At 39.5% G+C, this 25,000-nt stretch overlaps 2 protein-coding genes across 2 annotated transcripts in view; one reads left to right on the plus strand and one right to left on the minus strand.

Annotated features, from left to right (window-relative positions):
* LOC138973308 (arylsulfatase B-like) overlaps positions 1–25,000 on the minus strand; it is a 443,818-nt gene that overhangs the window by 175,578 nt on the left and 243,240 nt on the right. The gene's annotated exons all lie outside the window — the stretch shown is intronic.
* LOC138974303 (uncharacterized) lies at positions 5,619–21,524 on the plus strand. Its single transcript, XM_070347017.1, has 11 exons — positions 5,619–5,694; positions 10,112–10,471; positions 10,921–11,226; positions 12,463–12,664; positions 14,428–14,570; positions 15,077–15,376; positions 15,725–15,938; positions 16,716–16,882; positions 18,561–18,662; positions 19,143–19,289; positions 21,393–21,524. The coding sequence occupies exons 1-11, from the start codon at positions 5,619–5,621 to the stop codon at positions 21,464–21,466; spliced, it is 2,091 nt and encodes a 696-aa protein (XP_070203118.1). The 3' UTR covers positions 21,467–21,524.

Consider the following 25,000-nt stretch of genomic DNA (forward strand, 5'->3'; position numbering starts at 1 on the left):
GAACGGAATGTAAGATATCTCTATTTTTCAATGTGTTAAGCATTACTTTTGAAGTTGTATATAAATGAGATTGTTTTCATTTGAATGTGTGCAATATTAACTTTGGATCTGGAAAGATAATTTTCTGCATTTTTGTAAACCAACATTTTGAAGTTGTAGGTAACTGATAAGTTTCTGCATTTAAATATCTAACACCTGTAAGCTTGAAGTCGCACGAAGTGAAGCCTTTTCGTTCTTTAAATGTGTGAAACATGAACTTTTAAGTTGACCCAAACAGAGCTATTTTTCTGCTTTTCAATGTGTAAGACACTATACCTCCAAAGTTGAACGTTCTTTAAACTTTTCTGCGTTTAAATGTGTTTAAACATTAACTTTGAAGTTGTACAGAAGTTGCTTAGGTTTGCTGTCACTATGATTATTTACGTAAAGGTGCAAGGAGACGAATTCGGTGTAACTTTAAGGTACCAGTATCAGCCACATGAACCCATTTAAGGTGGAGATAATCTAAGCTGTTACGTACAACCATCACAGTTTTCAGTTGCTTCGTGCGTCTTTGTTTCTTGACCAATATTCTTGGTTTTGATACGGCTGTGTTTCTCATACTCTGCCCTTTACCTTTGATATTAGGCGCATTGTGTATAACTAAATCAAACACATGGCAGTTGCTACTGAATGAAGTAATTCGTTTCTGTACGATTAAGGTACATGCAGCGACTAATCGGAACCCGGCAGTGAGGAGGGTATCACTGCAACAGTTGGTCTACATCCTTTTGTACCCGTGTAGGTTGGTTTGGTTTTGATTATCTGCTAGAGGAAGTAGATATTTTGGATAATATGAAATGCAAATGGCGGTCATAATTAAAATGTTGCTGATATCTACTTTCTCCAGCAGATATAATAAAAACCGAACAGAGAGAGTTCCTGCAAATTATATTCCCAGACTTGTTTGTTCAATTTTTCGATAAATATCTTTGATGACATCATATCACTCTTAAAAAAAAATAAGTTGAGGCGGCACTGTCACATGCACCCACATTTAACGATCAAATTGAATGACATTTTGGTCAAGCAATCTTCGACGAAGTCGAGACTATAGGATTGCATTTCAGGTTGGAAAGTTAAAATTAATTAATGGCTTTGGTCATTAAAAGTCTGAAAATTCTAATTAATATAAAGTGTACTAATCGATCCAAATATGATTTCAACTTAGTCTGCATCATTTCCTGATTCTAAAAACACAATAGATATGTTATATGTTTGGATTAAAAACAAGCTCAGAAGGATAAAAAGAATACAGAAAATCGCTTTACGCTACTGCACTTAACTGGCTTGTCACTTCAAGCGATCAGCTTCGTTTTCCACGTGAATCATAGTGTGTTAGCGCTTTCAGTCTCGAAGGCAGGGTATCCGCGAACCATTTTCTTCCTGTATGCATGCAGACGTGCGTTCAGTATCATTCTGTGAGTTTGGCAGATTGACTAAATATATTAATTTCGCTTCACGCGACTTGTTCTTCATTCCAAAGGTTTTGAGTAATGTATTGAAGATCGAATTAATAAAAGGGTTGCATTATTGTCGAGTACTTCCAAGTGAACGATTTCTCAGATTACCTATTCTATATTTAGTAACATCGGCTTTTAGATAAAAAGACCAATGGAAGATTGTATCACTGTAACTACTTCTGATTAATTTCCTTTTTTTTTTCTTTTGTTTTTTGCGTGGCGTATTTATTTACACCACAAGATAAAAACATGCAATAGGATCTAAATATCATTTCTTGGAAAATCCACACCTATGTTTATGTAAAACCACACGAGTTCATACACCATCATGCAGCAGCAGAGGATTGAGACGGTGCACGTTGCATGGAATGTGTTGCTGTTTTGAGGCTAAGTATCCTGACAGAGGAATGAAAACCATTACTACAAATAAATAACCAACTCAAGCACTGGAAGTGGACGTGGCCTACAAAGCAATTAATTTACTTTTAATCGAGTGTGAATTAGCTATGGTTTAGTTATCATTATGGGCGAGCTCTCTCACCAGCTATGTGGGGTGAACAGTAATATACCTTAACATACGTAACTTGTAAATATGCAGAGGTGTAGTTAAATGTACGTGCAATGGTAACTCAACTCACCAAATGTTATACAGTCAACATTCCCTTTACATGATTTTAACTATGGACAGAACTCTGTATACCTTAAGCTTTTTTTTAATCGTTTGTCCAGTATTTAATTTAATTCTCTATTTTTGTATGAACTCAAATGTTTAGTGTTCTTAGTATTGTCTTGTTAGCCTAAGTTCTATTTAATCAGAGTATGTTTGCGTGTGCTTATACCTAGTGATATTGTAAAGCGCATAGTGCTTTTAGTTATGCGCTATAGAAATCTCCTTAATAAATAAATAAATAAATACCTGCTATCTCTTCACTTATGGAAATCAGACTCCCGCTGGAACTATGATTTGTTTGGGTCAATAAAAGAACGACTCTCGAATAACTTTGTGTCCAGACTGTGTCCAGACTGTGTGTGTGTGTGTGTGTGTGTGTGTGTGTGTGTGTGTGTGTGTGTGTGTGTGTGTGTGTGTGTGTGTGTGTGTGTGTGTGTGTGGTTATGGTTATGGGTTTATACAATACACATAATAAATATCAATACACAACAACACTCCCCTCAAGAAAGAAAAGATAGTCAAGGTACTATAACATAATAATTACGTTTGACTTTAAATCGATTCTTGTTTAATAGCAGGTTTTGAGGGGTCAAGTGGTTGTATAATAACTGTTTCCGGGTGTAACATATGTGTTTATACGCACGGTCAACAGGAAGCTTTTCTCCGGCTAACATTAACGTGTGCATTGATTCAAGATTCAAAGATAAATACACCATAACAATTGCAGGACACCAAAAGACAATGAATTTTATCTTTATTTATTTATTTATGTATTTATTTGTGTATTGCTTTATTGATTTATTGATTTATTACTTTTTCATGTTTAATCTACAGAGTAGAAAGCAGCAGTTTTTAAATCGTTTACAGCTGTAATACATGTTCAAACATGGTTACCAGGAAGGTTTTCTTTTGTCAACAAAAGTGTGTATATGTGGCTTTCTTTTCTAAAAAACAAAACAAAACAAAACAGGAAAACAAAATAAATACACAAACTTTATGTGAATTCATTTTGAAAGTCAGCGTTTCCATATTTGTTGTAGTTATAGTTGTAGTTGTTGAAATAAATTACTGTTACAATGTACCGTTAGTTGTTTGTTGCTATATTCCTTAATTGCTTTCTCTCGTTTGTTGCTGTGGCAACGGTGGTTGTCAGAAATGAAATACTCAAAATAGTTATAGACAGTCAGAAGTTAATACTCTTTCTTTCATACGCGTTCGTCTTTCTCCCACACTTCATTCCAAACAATCCCGTCGCGATATAACCTTCGTGGTTGAAAACGACGTTAAACACCAAATAAAGAAAGAAAGATTCCAAACAATACGAGAAAAATATATAGCATAACTGTTTATATGATTCACTGAACGTAACATACAAATACACATTCACTCACAGCAATTCTTCAATCATCCTTAACATAACGACCCAGGGCACTAGATGAGCAAATTACTGCCATAGCCGTAGACGTCTGTTGAGTTGCTCATAAGCGTAGAATCGAACATATCCTCTGTTCATAGTCTGTTTCGTTTCCTTGCGTCTGCTTCCCTGAGCTCTCGCGAAAATGGCGTCGCATCAAAGATACGAGTCAGGAATCCTCCGCTTCTTCTGTTTCGTGTCCTGCGTCTGCTTCCTTGAATGAAGCTCTCTCGCGAAGATAGTTCTCGTCTTCCGGCCAGCATCCGCTCCGGATAGAACGGCTCCTTTAAGAAATAAAGGCGTCAATCAATATTCTGAATATTTATGTGGTACACGCAGCAATTCACTCATCATTCACCCTGGGTCGTAATTATACTTCACATTCAACCACACACACTCGACTTCCTTTAAATTTACTTCTGTCAACAATGATGTAAACATCACACGCTTGTCCGAAATAATTATCTAAAAGTTACAAACCGTTAAAGTATCCACGTTAACAACCAGTACAATGAATACATAATACAACAACGAATACTATTACAGTGCTTATTCATCAACATAAAAAAAATGCTATGCTAAACCATTCTTGAAAATTAGTTTACCTGCGCATTGGAGCGACAGAGCCTTCCGTCTTGCCTCTACGATTTTAGTTTGGCAAGTGCTGAAACAACTTGTTTAACTGGCGACACAGTCGCATCTCACCCTATATGTATGTGAACATTCATGTTTTTCACCTGTTTCACGTGAATGCGTGGCGATACTGCTCTGACTCTATACAGGTAAAAGTACAGGCCCCAAAATCACGGTCCCACAGGCCTGCGAATCCATATTGCTCTATTTAATGCATACGTATAATTATTACAAATTAAATTAACAATATGATTTCATCATTAAATAACTACTCATATTACATACATGTTTTATCAACATAAAACCCACAAATGTCGTGACTGACAGCTAGTGGTAGTATGTGTATGCGGAAGATTGTCTTTGTTTTGATTATTGATTTTTTTCTTCTCAGTATGTATCTTGTATGTTTTCGTCAAATTAAAGATTTTGGAACGAGCTAAGCCAGTTGAGGTCAGTTTTATCCTTCAACAGTTTAATGTTAAGAGTTATAGTCCTCTGAATTTGTGTACGTACCCCAAGAGGAGCGTACCTACGCAAGTTAATATCAGTAAGTACGCACACGGAAGGTATAAGCGTAATAGGGGGTAAAAATCAAAGGTCTGCCAAACCCGGCAAATGCAGTAGGCAGCCCAATTGGCAAAGATCCCTTAATACCTCTCCCAAAGATGGTACTTTTCGGCAAGATTTACAGTTTCAAGCTGTTAGGACAACTTCTTTGAAAATGTGATTTTATAGAGTTTTTTGGGGAAACTGAAAGGTAGCCTCGTCAGGGGACAACTATTCAAACCCATATCCTCATCATCTTGTTTCTCGATTGAGAATAATCATTTATAGATAACTATTATTAATTTCCCTTGTTGGGGTGTACTTGCTTGTACTGGTGGTTGATTACCCAAATGTCCTCTCAGTGATTGAGGATTATATGAGGCTCAGTGATTATAAATGTCACTGTTCCTTTAACGGGTTTATTCCGTATTTTTATGTGTACTAATGGTACAGGTAGATATGGGGAGTGGTGTAGTTGTTCGTTCAACCCAGTTAGAAGTAGTTTAACAACAGCAAAACAGCTCTAACAATTAATTAGGTCCACGGGCGGAGCAACACAAACAATCGCAGTCACTTTTTGGAATACAGACAAGGACACGCTTTCGTCTTACCAAATGACTACGATCTGGTGATCACGAGATATTTTGAAAAGAAAGAAACATTGTAGATAACAATTGTATTTGTATGTTACATTAAAACAGTGTTCCCAGTTTCACTGCCGACATTACACGAAACAGGCAAAGGTTTTGTTTGACCAATCGTCATATAATCTGAAAGACACAGTAGGAGACAGACTGACAAGAAAGAGTAGTGTTCTATTGGTTATTGTTTCATTTCATTGTACACGACAAAGATGAGGCGCACGACATGGCTGCGCTGTCTCCAAGCGTTTACAATTCTCGGCATCCTGTCTTCTGTGTCTGGGCAATGTGAGTATTTTGTGTGGAACAAGGGTACACTATTGTGTGTATGTTTACTTAAGTGTTTATTTGAGGGTCTCGGAGAATTATGAACATGCTATGATCCGCCGTTTTTTAGGATGACATTCGTTTGCTACATTTAATGCTTCTGTCAGGGGATTTTCTTTTCACATTTGAGTCAAATTTTGACTAAATGTTTTAACATAGACGGGGAATCGAGACGAGGGTATGGTGTATGTATGTGTATGTGTGTGTGTGTGTGTGTGTGTGTGTGTGTGTGTGTGTGTGTGTGTGTGTGTGTGTGTGTGTAATGGGATTCTGAGAAACTACTAGACCGATCTTCATGAAACTTAACATGAGAGTTCCTGAGTATTATATCTCCAGAATTTTTTTCTCAGTTATTGAGAAAATTGAGGCGGCACTGTAACGCTATCATTTTTCAACCAATTTGGTTTAAATTTTGGTCAAGTAATTTTCGACAAAGCCCGGACTCTGGTATTGCATTTCCGCTTGGAGGCTTAAACATTAATTAATGAGTTTGCTCATTAAAGTTGTCATTAAAATCTATTTTTCGCAAACAGATTTAAAATTGATTGCATCGTACTCTTCATCAAATTTTGAATCTAAAAATATAATACATATGTCATATTTACTCTTAAAATGTGATCACAATTAACGAAAATAGGTTAATTGATACTTCGATTATTATTTAAGAAATCGATCCAAAAATGATTTCATCTTATTCCTTATCATTTCCTGATTCCAAAAACATATTAATATATCATGTTGTATTCGAAACAAGCTCAGAAAGTTAAAAGAATACAGAAAAGCGCGCTTACCTGCTTACCGCAGTACGCTATATCGCTATTCTTGCATGTCAGTTTCACTTCGTGTTGCACGGGAAAATTGGGCGACTTCCTTGCCGCGTGGATTGACGAAGCTGTATTGTCTTGGTGAAAAGAATGCAGTGCGTTCAGTTTTATTCTGTGGGTTCGACAGATTGACTAAATGTTGTAATTTCGCTTAACGCGACTTGGTTTTTTTATATTTAGTCAAGTTTTGACTAAATATTTTAACATCGAGGGGGAATCGAAACGAGGGTCGTGGTGTATGTGCGTGTGTGTGTTTGTCTGTGTGTGTGTGTGTGTGTGTGTGTGTGTAGAGCGATTCAGACTAAACTACTGGACCGATCTTTATGAAATTTGACATGAGAGTTCCTAAGTATGAAATCCCCATACGTTTTTTTCTTTTTTTTGATAAATGTCTTTGATGACGTCATATCCGGCTTTTCGTGAAAGTTGAGGCGGCACTGTCACGCCCTCATTTTTCAACCAAATTGGTTGAAATTTTGGTTGGGTAATGTTCGACGAAGCCCGGACTTCGGTATTGCATTTCAGCTTGGTGGCTTAAAAATTAATTAATGACTTTGGTCATTAAAAATCGGAAAATTGTAAAAAAAAAATAAAAATTTATAAAACGATCCAAATTTACGTTTATCTTATTCTCCATCATTTGCTGATTCCCAAAACATATAAATATGTTATATTCGGATTAAAAACAAGCTCTGAAAATTAAATATATAAAAATTATTATCAAAATTAAATTGTCCAAATCAATTTAAAAACACTTTCATCTTATTCCTTGTCGGTTCTTGATTCCAAAAACATATAGATATGATATGTTTGGATTAAAAACACGCTCAGAAAGTTAAAACAAAGAGAGGTACAGAAAAGCGTGCTATCCTTCTTAGCGCAACTACTACCCCGCTCTTCTTGTCAATTTCACTGCCTTTGCCATGAGCGGTGGACTGACGATGCTACGAGTATACGGTCTTGCTGAAAAATGGCAGCTACTTGACTAAATATTGTATTTTCGCCTTACGCGACTTGTTTATTTATTATATTTAGTCAAGTTTTGACTAAATATTTTAACATCGAGGGGGAATCGAAACAAGGGTCGTGGTGTATGTGCGTGTGTGTATGTGTGTGTGTGTGTGTGTGTGTGTGTGTGTGTGAGTGTGTGTGTGTGTGTGTGCGTGTGTGTGTGTGTGTGTGTAGAGCGATTCAGACTAAACTACTGGACCGATCTTTATGAAATTTGACATGAGAGTTCCTGGGTATGAAATCCCCATACGTTTTTTCATTTTTTTGATAAATGTCTTTGATGACGTCATATCCGGCTTTTCGTGAAAGTTGAGGCGGCACTGTCACGCCCTCATTTTTCAACCAAATTGGTTGAAATTTTGGTCAAGTAATCTTCGACGAAGCCCGGACTTCGGTATTGCATTTCAGCTTGGTGGCTTAAAAATTAATTAATGACTTTGGTCATTAAAAATCGGAAAATTGTAAAAAAAAATAAAAATTTATAAAACGATCCAAATTTACGTTTATCTTATTCTCCATCATTTGCTGATTCTAAAAACATATAAATATGTTATATTCGGATTAAAAACAAGCTCTGAAAATTAAATATATAAAAATTATTATCAAAATTAAATTGTCGAAATCAATTTAAAAACACTTTCATCTTATTTCTTGTCGGTTCCTGATTCCAAAAACATATAGATATGATATGTTTGGATTAAAAACACGCTCAGAAAGTTAAAACAAAGAGAGGTACAGAAAAGCGTGCTATCCTTCTTAGCGCAACTACTACCCCGCTCTTCTTGTCAATTTCACTGCCTTTGCCATGAGCGGTGGACTGACGATGCTACGAGTATACGGTCTTGCTGAAAAATGGCATTGCGTTCAGTTTCATTCTGTGAGTTCGACAGCTACTTGACTAAATATTGTATTTTCGCCTTACGCGACTTGTCTTAGATACTGCATATATTCGTGCATATCAGTGCATTGAATACTGATGAGATTTCTGATGTAAACATCGACACACACACACACACACACATATATATACACACACACACACACACACACACACACACACACACACATTTACACACACATACACAAACACACACAAACACACACACACATACGCACGCACGCACGCACGCACGCACGCACACACTCACACAAACACACGAACACACAGACGCACGCACACACGCTTGCACGCACGCACGCACGCATACATACACACACACACATATGCACACACACACACACACACACACACACACACACACACACACACACACACACACACACACACAGACACGCACGCACACACGCACGCACACACACACACACACACACACACACACACACACACACACACACACACACACACACACACACACACACACACACATACACATAATGGGTAGACAAGCACGCATGTATCGAACGAACCACGGCGATAAAACGCATAAATGCATCCTTATTTCAAGGAAATTAATTCACAAGAAACAATGATCATGATGCACACAACGACATCACTCAGAAAATATTGCCACCAGGGACGGAGATGGAGGGGTGCTGAGGGGTAAGGTGGGGTGGGTTGTTTGGGGGTAGAGAAGAAGCATACCGGGCAGGCTGTGTAAAGAAGTGATGAACTGCCAAAGGAATCCTTGCTTTTGGTAAAGCTCATCTCTACTCATATGTTACAGTTGATAATTTACTGGTCACAATTAGGCCAAAAAAAAGAGGTCTGTTTACGGTAACATAGGCCAAAAATATAGGGTCGGTAGGTCGGGATTTTTTTTTTTTTTTTTTTTTTTTTTCTCCAAAAAACCATATTTTTACGTTATTTTGCACAAAAAAACCAATTTTTTTTTTTTTCCCTCCAAATGCCCAAAAAAAGTCTAGGGTCGCGCGAAAAAAATAGGGTCGGTCGGGTTACCGTAAACAGACCTATTTTTTGGGGGGGGCCTAATAAAAGGCGCACTCTTTCTCGAGTACGCAGTTCGATTCACCATCTCCCATCAGGCCAGGCTTTTACATCGGATAAGACAACCCTTCCACTTGGTCACATACCAACAATACACAGACTGGGAGCTCTCTGTGCGGAGTGGGAGTTTTAAAAAATTCATTTTTGTAAATGCAGCCAGCTTTTTAAGAAAGTAATGTGTACAAAAATGTCAACATATCACGACAAGCAGTCAGGGTATTGATCTTTGGCATGTCAAACAAAATGAGCATATATGTTATACTTAGCCATATTTCTTTCTTTCTCTCACTGTCTCCCCCTCTCTGTCTTTCTCCCTCTCTCTCTGTCTTTCTCTCTCTCTGTCTCTGTCTTTCTGACTCTGTCTCTGTCTCTGTCTCTGTCTCTCTTCATCTCCCCATCTCTTTCTTTCCTCATCCATCTCTCTCTCTCTCTCTCTCTCTCTCTCTCTCTCTCTCTCTCTCTCTCTCTTCATCGTCCCCCTCTCTCCCCCGCCTATCCCCCCCCCACCGCCAGCGAATTTATCTCCGAGATCAGAACAAACATGTTTTTCAAAGAGTATGCATGTTGGTCATAACAGGTGCCAAGTTTGAATTCCCTACCCTGACCAACCCCAATTCCTACACGGCAGAGATGGGTGTCCAGATCGCACTCCCCTTTCTATTGGACACACACGACTGCACTGACCTCCCGGAGACCTCCACCATCACTGTAAGCAAGCGGACAGGGGATATCGTCGTCGACGTATGTAAGCTGGTGACAAAGCGCGATGGCACGTGCTTCTCGTTTCGCCCGGAGGAGTGCGTGTGTTGGGAAGAAAAGGGACGCTACGCCCTGAGCAAAATTATGGACAAGAGTGATATCACCCTGTGGAGTTGGAAAATCGGCAATGATGGACAGATTGCTGCGGAAAGGAAAATATCTTTCGATATGCTTCCATGTAAGAGAAAGTCTTTTTTCTTTCGTATGTGAATGTATAGTGTGCAAGAAAATATGTGCATTTATTTCCTTTATTTTGTCCATCAATTGTTTATTGAGTGATACGTACATGTTCTTACATTTGCTTAATTATTAATACATTTGTGTATTTACTTTCTTCATTTATTTACTCGTTGTTTCTTGCCTAGCTATTTTTTGGTTGCTGTTAAAGCAAGACAAGTTTTACTTTACATGTAATCGTGTAAGTTTTGGAATGGTTCGTTTCGAACAGTTAACACCTTCATGCTGGCCCTTTACCCTGCCCTAGCATGCTCCCCTCCTCCCATTCCCAATGATGGCGAAGGCTTGCACATATTCAAGTATGGTTTTGCTTCATTTGAAATGGGATACTGTTGGTTATTAGTACCTTCTTTGATTATGGTTTCACCCTTCATTGAACATTGGTTTCAGACCCGCCATCTGTGGAGCAGCTTACCTTTAATTCAATCAGTGACCAAGCCTCTTTCTCACATCCATTGGAACCCAGCATGTCTGTAGATATAAACTGTACCTACGATAAAGGATACCCAGAGACCTCTGCAGGACTCCTGAAGGACTCTAAAGGCATTCGTTTGGCTGCTTCCCGTGACGATGGAAACGAGCAGGCTGGGACCGTGCGGCACACGCTGACAGACATAAGCTGTGATGACATGGGGGACATCAGCTGTGAAGTTCCTGGAGCCAGCAAGAACCTGACCAAAGCTCTGCTTGTGAAATGTGAGGCTTGGGTCTGGGGTTGGTGGTAAGGAGAACGGGTGGGAGGGTGGGTGTGGGGGGGGGACAGGTAGGGAAGGAGAGAGAGCGAGAGAGAGAGAGAGAGAGAGAGAGAGAAAGAGAGAGAGAGAAAGAGAGACAGAGAGAGAAACAGAAAGAGAGAAAGAGAGACAGAGAAAGAGACAGAGAGAGAGAGAGAGAGGGGGAGAAAGAGAGAGAGAGAGAGAGAGAGAGAGAGAGAGAGAGAGAGAGGGGGGGGGGGCAGGAGGGAGAGATCTAGACAGAAACAAGAACAAATCTTTTCATATTGGGAGGGAGAGAGAGAGATGGGGAGGGAGGGAGAGAGATGGGGAGGGAGAGAGAGGGAGAGATGGGGAGGGAGGGAGAGAGAGGAACTGTTATACTACCGGTTTGTTTGGTGCAGTTAAATACCTGAAGACGCATAAATCATGTTTAAGACGATATCTTTATGATAATAGGTAAAGCGCACATTTGAAAACAAAATGCACAAAAACACGTCTTTGGCTTGTGATATTTGCTAAAAAAATATGTCAAAGTATAACTTATTTCATGAAGTTTATGTATTGTATTAAAAGGACATAATTATATGGCTCTCATCAAAATGAAGATATTACCTAACTTCCTTGTTAACTTTTTTCCAGTTTGATTTAAACAGTATTTCATTCAGATACATGTTTCAAAGCCATGGTATGTATATGTAATATATATAATATGTTTAGTATATGTACACATGAAGACCGGCACGGTTGGCCTAGTGGTAAGGCGTCCGCCCCGTGATCGGGAGGTCGTGGGTTCGAACCCCGGCCGGGTCATACCTAAGACTTTAAAATTGGCAATCTAGTGGCTGCTCCGCCTGGCGTCTGGCATTATGGGGTTAGTGCTAGGACTGGTTGGTCCGGTGTCAGAATAATGTAACTGGGTGAGACATGAAGCCTGTGCTGCGACTTCTGTCTTGTGTGTGGCGCACGTTATATGTCAAAGCAGCACCGCCCTGATATGGCCCTTCGTGGTCGGCTGGGCGTTAAGCAAACAAACAAACAAACAAACAAACAAATGTACACATGATAACGGAGCAAAACAAGATAAACACACGTGTGCTAAACGAGACAACAGGATACATTTCACCTCGTGGCACAATCATATTGCCATTATTGTTGTTTCTGTTTTTAAGAAGCATTTTACATTTTCTTGTTGCAACATTTTTATTTATTTATCAAGGTCCTCCAAAATTACCGAACAAAGACTTGCAATTGGTAAGCCACTTTGGACTTCACAATGAGCTCCGCATACCTTTGTCTTCTTACACTAAACAACTGAGAAGTTGCAAGGTCGCCAAGGTCATCCAAGGTCACCACCAGAATCAAGGCCTCGATGAAGGTCACCAAGAACACAAGGAAAAAGCTTGTGGATCATTTGCCAGGTACGCAAATTCGTTGACATAAATAAGCGTTTGCACAAGGGATATTTTCAAAACTCAAGCTGGGGATTATAGCTGTGCTTTATTTGCAAATTATAAATAAACAAACAGTTACATTACAACAAAAGCAACAACAAAACAAACAAGTCGCGTGAAGCGATATAAAAACATTTAGTCAAGATCAACACCACAAACTAATCATCGCCGAGACTACATTCAGATAATCTCGACTGACCATACCGAAGACCGAGACGGGTCACGCTCGCCGCCGCGAAGCATGTCCGTGGTACTTACTAAACCTATTTTCTTTCTGAACACATTTTTAGAGTAAACGTACGTGACATATCTTAATACTTTTGAATTCAGGAGAAGATGAGGAATACAGTGCAATCAATTTTAAATCTGTTTGCGAAAAATCGGTTTCAATGACAACTATAATGAGCAAACTCATTAATTAATTTTTAAGCTTCAAAGCTGAAATGCAATACCAAAGTCCGGGCTTTGTCGACGATTACTTGACCAAATTTTCAACAAATTTGGTTGAAAAATGAGAGCGTGACAGTGCTGTCTCAACTTTTACAAAAAGCCGGATATGACGTCATCAAAGACATTTATTAAACAAGTCGCGTAAGGCGAAAATACAATATTTAGTCAAGTAGCTGCCATTTTTCAGCAAGACCGTATACTCGTAGCATCGTCAGTCCACCGCTCATGGCAAAGGCAGTGAAATTGACAAGAAGAGCGGGGTAGTAGTTGCGCTAAGAAGGATAGCACGCTTTTCTGTACCTCTCTTTGTTTTAACTTTCTGAGCGTGTTTTTAATCCAAACATATCATATCTATATGTTTTTGGAATCAGGAACCGACAAGGAATAAGATGAAAGTGTTTTTAAATTGATTTGGACAATTTAATTTTGATAATAATTTTTATATATTTAATTTTCAGAGCTTGTTTTTAATCCGAATATAACATATTTATATGTTTTTGGAATCAGCAAATGATGGAGAATAAGATAAACGTAAATTTGGATCGTTTTATAAATTTTTATTTTTTTTTACAATTTTTAGATTTTTAATGACCAAAGTCATCAATTAATTTTTAAGCCACCAAGCTGAAATGCAATACCGAACCCCGGGCTTCGTCGAAGATTACTTGACCAAAATTTGAACCAATTTGGTTGAAAAATGAGGGCGTGACAGTGCCGCCTCAACTTTCACGAAAAGCCGGATATGACGTCATCAAAGACATTTATCAAAAAAATGAAAAAAACGTTCGGGGATTTCATACCCAGGAACTCTCATGTCAAATTTCATAAAGATCGGTCCAGTAGTTTAGTCTGAATCGCTCTACACACACACACACACGCACACACGCACACACACACGCACACACGCACACACGCACATACACCACGACCCTCGTTTCGATTCCCCCTCGATGTTAAAATATTTAGTCAAAACTTGACTAAATATAAAAAGAAAGAAAAATACATATGGGGATAGCATACCCAGGAACTCTCATGTAAAGTTTCATGAAGATCAGTCCAGTAGTTTCTCTGAATCGCTCTATACACACACACATACACACACACGCATACACCACAACCCTCATCTCGATTCCACGTCTATGCTAACACATTTAGTCAACATTTGACTTAATGTAAACACAGAGAACAAAGGTCTTCAGAATTAAAAAAAACAAACACAAATAACTTAATTTAAGTAATTTGTTACCAAAGTCATGTGTTGCCTGTCTGTTTTTCAACAGCTACAACGTGTTGGGGTCACCACCGAATCTGATACTTCTGTTGTTACTGGACGACGTGTCACTAAAAGACGTGGGAGAATGGAATCTGACCGTAGCCAATGACGTTGGCACTGATGATGTCACTTTCAAGCTCGAAGTAAAAAGTTAGTTTGAATAAAAATGTACAGACATGGTAGTCTGTCAGTTTGAGCGTGGGTCAACATCGTGTTTAACAAACAAAACAAAGTGTATTTTTTCGCAGGCCCTGTCTCTCTTACTGTGTATATCTGTCTCTGTCTGTCAGTTTATCTCTTTCCCTTCGTTCCCTCTCTCTGCTGTATTTCTTTTGGTAATGTCTATCCCCCCCTCTCGCTATCTCTCTGTATCTCCCCCCTCTCTCTCCCTCTCTCTCTCTCTCTCTTTCTTCCTCTCTCTCTTTCTTCCTCTCTCTCTCTCTCCCCCTCTCTCTCTCTCTCCCTATCTGTCTTTCTCTCTCTCTCTCTCTGACTTACTCTCTCTCTCTCTCTCTCTCTCTCTCTGTCTCTGTCTCTCTCTCTCTTATAAGCCTAGCCTGGTTTGTGTTTGGAGGGGGGGGGGACGGGCTTAACTCTGAGTGCTCATTTACATTAGAAACACCTTTGCAACATCCTAGTTTTCGACTCCTTTTCAGCTGCCCCAAATATCACCAAACTGTTTTTGGAGTCTGCCACAAAAGGCAGAGCCATCACATATCCTGTCGAAGTCAACAGTTCTGTGGAGATCTTCTGCGAATACAATAAGGGCGACTATCCAGAGACTACAGCCGTTCTCAAGAACGCTCAGAATGTTGAACTTGCTGGTGTCCAAGACGACAATAAGCTAGCGACTCGGTTCACCTTGCTGAATGTTGGATGCGATGACTCTGGTGAGATAAGCTGTGAACTGACAGGAGCTGTGAAGCAGAAGGTGACCGAAAGTTTGCCTGTGAAATGTAAGAGTTTTTTTCATCACATTTGTGAGTGTTATAACGCCATTGTTCAATGGTCATTACTTAGCATCAAATCTTGAGTGTTCTTTGCAGAATTGGTCCTCCACCGACTAAAGCTTGTGTCAGCTTTTGTGCATTTATTGCGAGTCCACATCTCCGTTATATCCAATATTACATATTTTAATGTTGTTGTCGTTAGAGCAATCTAAAATAATGACAAATTTGCTGTTGAATGATAAGTTGGCAGTTACAGCGATCCGATTTTGATATATTAATATGTCCAATGGTAAGCAACCACGCTTTTGTGCATACTATCTTTTAATTGTGAACTCGATGTCTCGATTTGTTCAGGTCCTCCCAAGTTCACAGAAAAGGACAACACCATATTCGAAAGCAATTTCGGCGACCGAGTGGAGCTTCGTTTTCAGTTGCTTACTCACACAGACAAAATCACCAGATGCCATATCACCAGGGTCATTCAAGGTCATCATAATGGCAAGGGACACAGCGAAGGTCACACTGAGCTGAAAGCGGAAATGTCCAAGGATTGCCTGACGTTTGCTAGGTACGTAAGAGTACTATGTATGTCCAGATATCAATGAGTTTTCAACAATGTGCAGGAGGAACGATCTTGTGCTTAAGGAACGTAGCCAGTTGTTGATGTTGTTGTCGTTGTTGTTGTTATTGCTGTTGTAGTGGTTGTTGTTGTTGCTGTTGCTATATTGGTGTTGCTATTGCTGTTGTTGTTGTTGGTGTTGTTGTTGTCACAATTCAGAGCTCTAGAAATGTTTTTAGGCAAATTAGCATTAAACCATTTTAACAAGCGGAAATTGTCAAGCATAAAGAGAGTGCTCTTTGAATGGAGAATATATTTTTTCATGTCTAAGTTGTTTGTCATATCGTTTGTGATTTTTGTTTTTACCAAAAAGTTGATGGTCAATATTCGGGAATAGTGTTTAGAGGCAGACCTGAGTAATCTAGTTAACATCAAATCTTAAGTAGTTGTGTATATATCTAATATTTTGTTACTAATCGATTTCATGCAGTGTGAACGGACATTAATTGAATGTATTTTTTTCATGTCTAAGTTACTATTTTCAATATTTGTGATTGTATCCACTTTAAAGTTACATTTTGGTTGGTTGTTGTTTTTAAACCCCCCCCCCCCCTTGAACCGATATGGCTATGCAGGATCAATGCAAGCGTGCTTCCTTTCTCACCCTTGAGTTGAAGGTCAACTGGCCGCTTCCAAACGGAGCACTGGAAAAGGTCATGTGAACGGAAACTGCTGCATTCATGTCTGAGTAACTTTTCATATCATGATTAATTTCTGTCCCACCAGTGAGCCAGAGGTCAAGGGCACACTCCCCAAGGGGACGCTGGAACTGCGAGTAGACAAAGTGACGCCTGACCACAGTGGGACGTGGAGGCTGACCATCTCTAACGAGGAAGGGTCCGATGATCTCACCTTCACACTGAAAGTCACTGGAGAACCGCCAGCTGTATCAGGTTATAATGTTTTCCTTCGTGTCTGCTTAGGTTACCTTCCTCGTGTGTGTTATCCCAAAAACGAGCTCTGAAGCTCTCGGCTCAATTTCAAAGCTGTATCTCTAAGAATAGCGCATGAAATACTCAGGGACGAAAGGACGAACATTATAACAGGCGAAGAAAGGCGTCACAATGGGAATTACAGTCTGGGATTTCCACTGAAAACACAGCCGTTGTATGAGTAAATCAGCGCTCAAACGTTTATTTAAAGGTGTTCCTGGTGTGTGGTCACATAAATACAACCCTCAACCTGAACTGGAAAGCTCTTGGGGCAATAAGACAGTTTTTGCTAGACTATATCACTTTAACTTGAAGGTTGTGTGCAAATATAATCAGGATTATTAAAGGAAATTTTCTTTAAGATTAAGGACTACAAGTAATTAAGGAGGCAAGCAATTACAACAAAATAGGATCTAACGTGCTAAATGTTAAGATAACGGCATGGATAATGGGTATCAGACTTTTGCTCACACACAAGAAAGTACTGTCGGTTTATAAACAAATCACCAAAGAAATCATCACACCCGAAGAAGACTGATAGAGAGGAACGAGATAGAACACAAACCAAAGTTGTTTTTCTGGTAAATTGAAAGAAAGGAAATAATTTCTCTCTGTTTAAACTGCCAAGCATAAAGCACAAAGACACATGAAATTAAACATGCAAAATGATAATACAGTGCTAAAACTTGTATTCATACGCACTCAGTAACAAAGGTAATGCCCCTAACGCCCTTAATTTTGAGTTGCGCATGGTGCTTGTACTGCCACAACCCCATTTTGACAGAGTACATGCTTTACGTCTATTATTGAGAAAAAAACAGTGACATGACAGTCATGTTCAAAAGGTAGTTTTTATAAAAGTTTAAGATTTGCTTAGGAGATAAATAATAATTAACAAAAACCGCCATGAATGACAATCTATGAAACTCTTATATCTGGAATCAGACTTTTACTCAAGAATAACCACTGATTACATCAGTAAAATAAAAATAAAAAAAAGCGATTTTCGAACTTAAAAGCATCATTTCAATCAGTTCTTTATAAATGCTGTCTATCGTTTTCTTTGGGACTCGTCGATTGGGCGAATGACCTATTTCAAGGTTACTTCTTGTCTTGAGGGGGCGACGGGCGCTGTGGCGGGGTGGTAGACGTCGGCCTCTTAATCGGGAGGTCGTGAGTTCGAATCCCGGCCGCGGCCGCCTGGCGGGTTAATAGTGGAGATTTTTCCGATCTCCCAAGTCAACTATTATGTACAGACCTGCTAGTGACTTATCCCCCTTCGTGTGCACACGCAAGCACAAGACCAAGTGCGCACGGAAAAGATTATGTAATCCATGTCGGATTCGGTGGGTTATAGAAACACGAAAATACCCAGCATGCTTCCTCCGAAAGCGGCGTATGGCTGCCTAAATAGCGGGGTAAAACGGTCATACACGTACAAATCCACTCGTGCCAAAACACGAGTGTACGTGGGAGTTTCAGTCCACGAACCCAGAAGAAGTCTTGAGGGGTAGACTCCAGCCAAAAGCATGGTTTCAGACAATTTCAGTTGGGCAAAGAGTAAACCAATGTTATGCAGTGCCTTTCTGTGCAGATGTAACATTGACCCAGTCTTTCTTTGTGTGTTGTTTTAATTTAGAGGAAATCAGCCCAGGCGTAAAAACACTGATTGGAATTGTGGGATTCCTTGTTGTCATCATCACCGTTATCGTCCTTTGTGTCGTCATCATCAAGAAAAAAAGTAAGTGCACAATTTTCCTTTCATCTGTTTTTGTTTTGCACTTGATTGTTCTCAAATATCGTCAGCAGCACTTACACCGGTATTTTAGTAGAGGAAGTAGCTGCAGCAGCAACAAAAGTACTAGCTGGTAATAGTATTCGTATAAAGAGTGGTAATTGGCAGTGGTCGTAGAGATAATGGTGGAACCGGAAACGATTGATTAATCAAGTTGCAGGTATGCAGTTGTTTCCATGTAACGGGTGATTCTTTCCCTGTGGTATTTTTACCGACCATTCGAATCTTTACAGTTTAGGATTATATAAACTTGATATTCAGATAGGCATTGAAGTTTCATGGATTCGTTTATTTAAACCATGACAGTTCCGTGTGTTTGTGTTTGTCATTCTCTGTCTGTTTGTCCCTGTCTGTGTGTCTCTTTGTTGTTGTGAGTATACTACCATCAACATTATTCGACATGTCACGATAGTTTTGTGTGAAAAGGGAAGCACGAAAGAGCAGCAATACGAGCACGTAATGCAACCAGGCAGGGTGACGGTCTCCACACAAGAGGCAGTGGGTCGCACTTCTACCAAGATATTCCCGATGAAGCTAATCTCGCGCCAACACGTTGCGACCGCCAGGGACAAGGTAATTTCACTTTCACCAAACACGTGTAATCCTCTTTCTTAATTACCTACGTTCACATTAAAGGTGGTCGTCTACATTTTTGCTTTTTTTCAATAATCTTATGGTTAGATTTCGATACAAAATTATGTCAAATGATGAATGAACCATGGGGAAAAAAGTTATAGAAAAAAAATATATGTACATTTTTTTTTTGGGGGGGGTAGCGTGACTCACGCTTCCACTATTTTGTTTTCTGTTTGCTGAGAACATGTGCTTTGCCTAAAAATACTGACCAATCAAATTCATGTCACTATGCTTATAGCCACGCCCAAACAAGTGCAGCAACAGTTTGACACTGGAGCGCTGTCCAAGCTTTTTTTTAAACGCACGAAATGCACGGGATTTGAGAGGAGTTTTGCGCTTGGCATTTTCCAAATAAGGATATCCTACTATGAGTACTACGCTGGAATACTACAATGAATTTTCAAACGGCTACACTGGCTTCGTCTTTCCTGATCGAAAGGGGGTGTATTGTTGATATTTGTAGATAATAGACTCTGCATTTTAATGGTCAAATGGCGATTTCGGTATAAAAATGTAGACAAGGACCTTTAAAACACAAACACTTTTAGCCTGGGCGGCAATTTCAAATGTCACTGTCCTCTGCATAATTAAGAAATATACTGTACATGATGGCAGTAACCGTCTATTCGCAAAGTACATTACAGTCATCAAAGTCCGTGCGTGCGCGCATGCGTAAGCGCGCGCGCGCGTGTTTGTGTATGTGTGTGTGTGTGTGTGTGTGTGTGTGTGTGTGTGTGTGTGTGTGTGTGTGTGTGTGTGTGTGTGTTTGTATGTTTGTATATGTATATGTATATGTATGTCTCCGTGAGTGTGTGTCTGCGTGTGTATGTGAGTCTGCGTATGTGGGTGTCTTCATCCTGTTTAATAACTTGGACGAGATGCAGGTCATTCAGCCGAAAGACATTTGAGTAAGTGTACGTTTTATAGGTAACAGGTCATTGACCGTATAGCCCGGAAGTCTGCAAATGTGCAGTTTTCTTCCCTGTATTGATCAATGTATCCGTCAATTTTTCTTTCCTTTTTGGGTCCGTAATCAGAACATTCCAGTATAAGGTTTGTTTTGCTAATGTACAAAAAAAGATGCGCCATGTCATATGATAGTGAAACGATATGGGAGTATAGCTTCCTTGAAATCTGAGCCAGCCTCAATAACTCAGCAATAGCTTTAAGTCGTCAGTATACTCCCCGCTTGTCAAAATGAAGATATATTTAATAACAGTGATTACATATATTTAGACAAAATCTTCCGCTTTGGCGGATAGTTGACACATGGAAGTCCCTTGAATAATTGCTTGTCTTTATCATTGATGTAAGACTCTGTTTTATTGTTAATTTCCTCTTCATGTATTAGATTGTTAAGATAGGTTGTAGGGACGATCCAAAAACAAACATTTTTTGTTTTTGTGTTTGCTTAACGCCCAGCCGACCACGAAGAGCCATATCAGGGCGGTGCTGCTTTGACATATAACGTGCGCCACACACAAGACAGAAGTCGCAGCACAGGCTTTATGTCTCACCCAGTCACATTATTCTGACACCGGACAAACCAGTCCTAGGACTAACTCCATAATGCCAGACGCCAGGCGGAGCAGCCACTGGATTGCCAATTTTAAAGTCTTAGGTATGACCCGGCCGGGGTTCGAACCCACGACCTCCCGATCACGGGGCGGACGCCTTACCACTAGGCCAACCGTGCCGGTCCTTGTACAGCAAGGAAAATCGTACGGTGTAGAAAGTTTGGTCACCCATCCCAACATCAAATCCCTCATAATACAACCTATCACAACCTTCATTGTTGAAATGACAGTCAACGATAAAACTTGATAACATAAAGTATTGCAAAGTATTGTCAATTTTAGTGCGTTTTTTACGTGAAAGTGTCACCGATTTACTTGCTGCGGGGAATCGACGAAGCTATATTGTCGTGGTGAAAAAAAAATGCATTGCGTTTAATTTCATTATGTGAGTTCGACAGATTTACTAAATATGGTAATTTTGCTTTACGCGACTTGTTTTATCTTCTGTTGTTTCTTGTTCAAGCTGCACCGGCAGGACCGTACGATTCTCTGGAGATGTCAGACGTGGGACACGAGTCACCCTACTCCCAGATCTGAATGTAGTCACCGATACCAAGTAACCGAAGCTAATTAAGACCAGCCAACAGTCTTCAGAACCGATGAATGCAGTCGATGATTGCATGTACTTCACATTAAAGGCATAAAGTGTGTGTGCTTCTCAAACAGTGCTTGACACGATCATGAATTTCATGTACTGTTGCTATGGTTTTTCGGTGGACAAAATTCCTTACAGTGTTGTTGTTTCTTCTAACCCTAACATGAAAGTAATCGGAACCATCACAGTCAATCAGATTGCTTCTCAGATAGACCAACACATTGCACTCCTGCCACTGATTTATTTTCGTTAAGTTACCACGAACTGCGTTCAGACACAGCTTTATTCCTCTTTAATATTTCTCAATTTCTGAAAATAGCTTCTTTCCAAATTATTTATGCTTTCCTTTCACATGCATTGATTGTTTTCTTCTACAGTTTATGCTTTTGCATCTTTCAAATATAAACACAATTATCATCACAACTCGTGCAGTGAATGATGGGGAATCAGCAGATATTTTCAATATCAGTGGATTCTTATCAAGAACAACAGTTTTATTAACACCTTCAGGCCACGTATTCTCTCATATCTATACGTAAAAACGACTACACTTTGATGCACCTAGCATGCTGAAATTGCTTTCATTAGGATAAGTATCTACTTTTCTTTGAATTGCTTGTTAAACTCTTTCGTCCGCGAATGTTTCCACACATGCTATACGTGTTGTTTATATGGCCATCGCGCCTATTGTTTTTGTTTTGTTTTGTGTGTTTTTTAAAGATATTTTTCATCTACAACATTCAGTTTCCCACCCCTACCCCCTATTTTCCGCGCTCGTCATTTTGCATTCCTGGCATTCATAGGAATCAACACATTTTAGCGATGAAAGCAAGCAGAGCTTTGATTGTTTGCATACGTGTAGCCTACGGTGACACAAATACGTTTGCCAATATTCAATGACCTTGACCTTCACACAAGGTCACGAGCGAGTTTTGCAACTTAGTGACCGCATCACTATTTTGAGACACACAAGCAGACAAAGTTAGATATCCGTACGAAGTCTGTTGTAAATTCTGAATACAATCAGGTAGATAGAAGATATACATTGTTTGAATGGAATTCAGGAAAAAATAGAAAAGGAAAAAGAAGTGTTCAATGTTTTATATGATGTTGTTGTTGCGCTATTGCAGTGTTTTTTTCTCTTATTAAAATGCCTGTAGTTTCAGAATGTTTTTTTTGTTTTTTTTACAAAGCATGACATATCTAATATATTTGGATTCAGAAAGTGATAAAGAGTAAGGTTTGGATCGATTGCTACCATTTCAATTTCAATTAAAACATTGGGATTGTTAATGACAATTTAACCCATTACCTCAAGATGTAAATTACATGTTAAGCATTCCAAATGCAAGATTGCCTGAAAACTAGTCACGTTCTCAAGACGATGACTCCATCTCCCTTGTGGGACCAGAGTAAAGAAACTTCAAAACAATTGAAGTTTACCAGTTTTCTTTCCCCCTCCCCTGTAATCCTGTTCAAAACACGCCTTTAGCTGATATAAAAGAATGAATTCGGTGCAGTTGTTTTTGCTATCAGCATATTTACAAATGAAGGGTGTTTTCCCTTTGGATAACTGTTGGTGGCTGTTGCTCCTGGGACGACTTAAGCTTGGTCGCCTGTATTGTTTTTGCTATGTTTGTCTGCAGAGATGAGGTTAAAACACGTGGCAAGATAACTTAAAAAGTCAAATATTATACAGTCACGGTTCATTTCAATACTTTCAACTGTGGACAGAAATATGTAGGCCTAGCTGCTATATCTCTTACCCCCCACTAGAACGTTGTTGTGAATATAAAACATCGCTACAATGACTTTGTGTCTAGACTTTTTGTGTGAGCATGTGTACGTGTGTGTGTGTGTGTGTGTGTGTGTGTGTGTGTGTGTGTGTGTGTGTGTGTGTGTGTGTGCGTGCGTGCGTGCATGTGTGTGTGTGTGCGTGCGTGCGTGTGTGTGCGTGTGTGTATGTGTGTGTGTTTATCAAAGTTTTAAAAAGAAGTACCTATACAAATACAATAACAGGTATAAGTAAGCAACAACAACAACAAAACAACAACAAACTAGGCACTGCAACATGATAACATTTACTTTACACCAATTCGTGTTTAATTAAATGTGTTGAAAAGTAAAGAGGCTGTATTATTTCCGGCTGTAAACTGTGTTTAAAAGCATTGTTAACTGGAAGCTTTTCTCCGGCTAAAATTAACCTGTTCATAGGTTTGCATTGTTGTAAGATTATAAAAGAAACACACCAGGCAATAAGAATGCAGGACACAGAGAGACAATGCGTTCACAATTCTTTTTTTAATGATTATGTTTCGCTGGTTTGTGTACATATAAAATGTGCAAAAGGAAACAGTAGTTGAATCGTTTCCAGTTGAGACACATCCTCAAACATGGTTACCAGGAAAGATTTCTTCGGCAAACAATAACGTGTATAGGTGGTTTTATTTTCTGAAAAAAACACACCTTCCTTTGGAGTACTTTTGACATTCATTGTTCTCTTTCTTTAAAAAAAAACAAAAACACTTTTGTTTTTGTTGGGTGCTGTCGCAATGGTGGTAGTGTGTATGCGGCAGTTTAAAAAAAAAATGTTAACTTGTTTCTGTCATTGGCCTGTTTCTCGTATGTTTTTTCCCAATGTAGGTTTCTGATGCGTGCTCGTAGACTAGTTGTGTTTTACGCAGTATACCTTTTCTTTCTTCTTCAGAATTTCTTTTTAAGATTTTAAGTCCTCTGAAATTTCCTTCATGGATATTCGGATTGTTTAGGATAAGATAAGATAGATAAGATGAGATAAGATAAGATTTTACAAGGTCCTTTGAAGTTACCCTCATGGAAATTCGGATTGCTTTTTCTGTCTGGGGAAAGCGAGCTGCCACAGTACGGCGCTACCAATGTTCTTTCCTGCGTGCGTTTATTCATGTTTTCAAGCCTTGAGACTTTCGCTGTGAATTCGGGTTCCATATCGTGCGCATGCGTGCACACAGAGTTGTTCGGACACCGAGGTGAGTTTGCACAAATACCGTAATACCTTGGGACAGAAAGCTGCTAATTTCTCTCCCTCCCCCCCCTTTCACCGTCATCCCCAAACCCCGGATTTTATTTAATTATATTTTCTTTTTGCATGCGAGTGTTCCAACACAAAGACTTAAACTGCGAACTTGAGATTTATATTGACGGTCGCAGTGGCGTGGTGGTAAGACGTCGGCCTCCTAACCGGGAGGTCGTGAGTTCGAATCCCGGTCGCTGCCGCCTGGTGGGTTAAGAGTTGAGATTTGTCCGATCTCCCAGGTCAACTTATGTGCATACCTGCAAGTGACTTTACCCCCTTTGTGTGTACACGCAAGCACAAGACCAAGTGCGCACGGAAAAGATCCTTTAATCCATGTCAGAGTTCGGTGGGTTATAGAAACACGAACATACCCAGTATGCCTCCCCCGAAATCGGCGTATGCTGCCTGAATGGCGGGGTAAAAA

The sequence above is a fragment of the Littorina saxatilis genome, linkage group LG8 (genome assembly GCF_037325665.1).
Source record: "Littorina saxatilis isolate snail1 linkage group LG8, US_GU_Lsax_2.0, whole genome shotgun sequence".
Taxonomy (NCBI): Eukaryota; Metazoa; Mollusca; class Gastropoda; order Littorinimorpha; family Littorinidae; genus Littorina; species Littorina saxatilis.

Coding starts and splice junctions, on each gene's coding strand:
- LOC138974303 (XM_070347017.1), top strand. CDS start 5,619: ATGAGGCGCACGACATGGCTGCGCTGTCTCCAAGCGTTTACAATTCTC. Junction 15,377..15,724: donor CGAAAGTTTGCCTGTGAAAT/GTAAGAGTTTTT, acceptor CGATTTGTTCAG/GTCCTCCCAAGTTCACAGAA. Junction 19,290..21,392: donor TTGCGACCGCCAGGGACAAG/GTAATTTCACTT, acceptor TTCTTGTTCAAG/CTGCACCGGCAGGACCGTAC.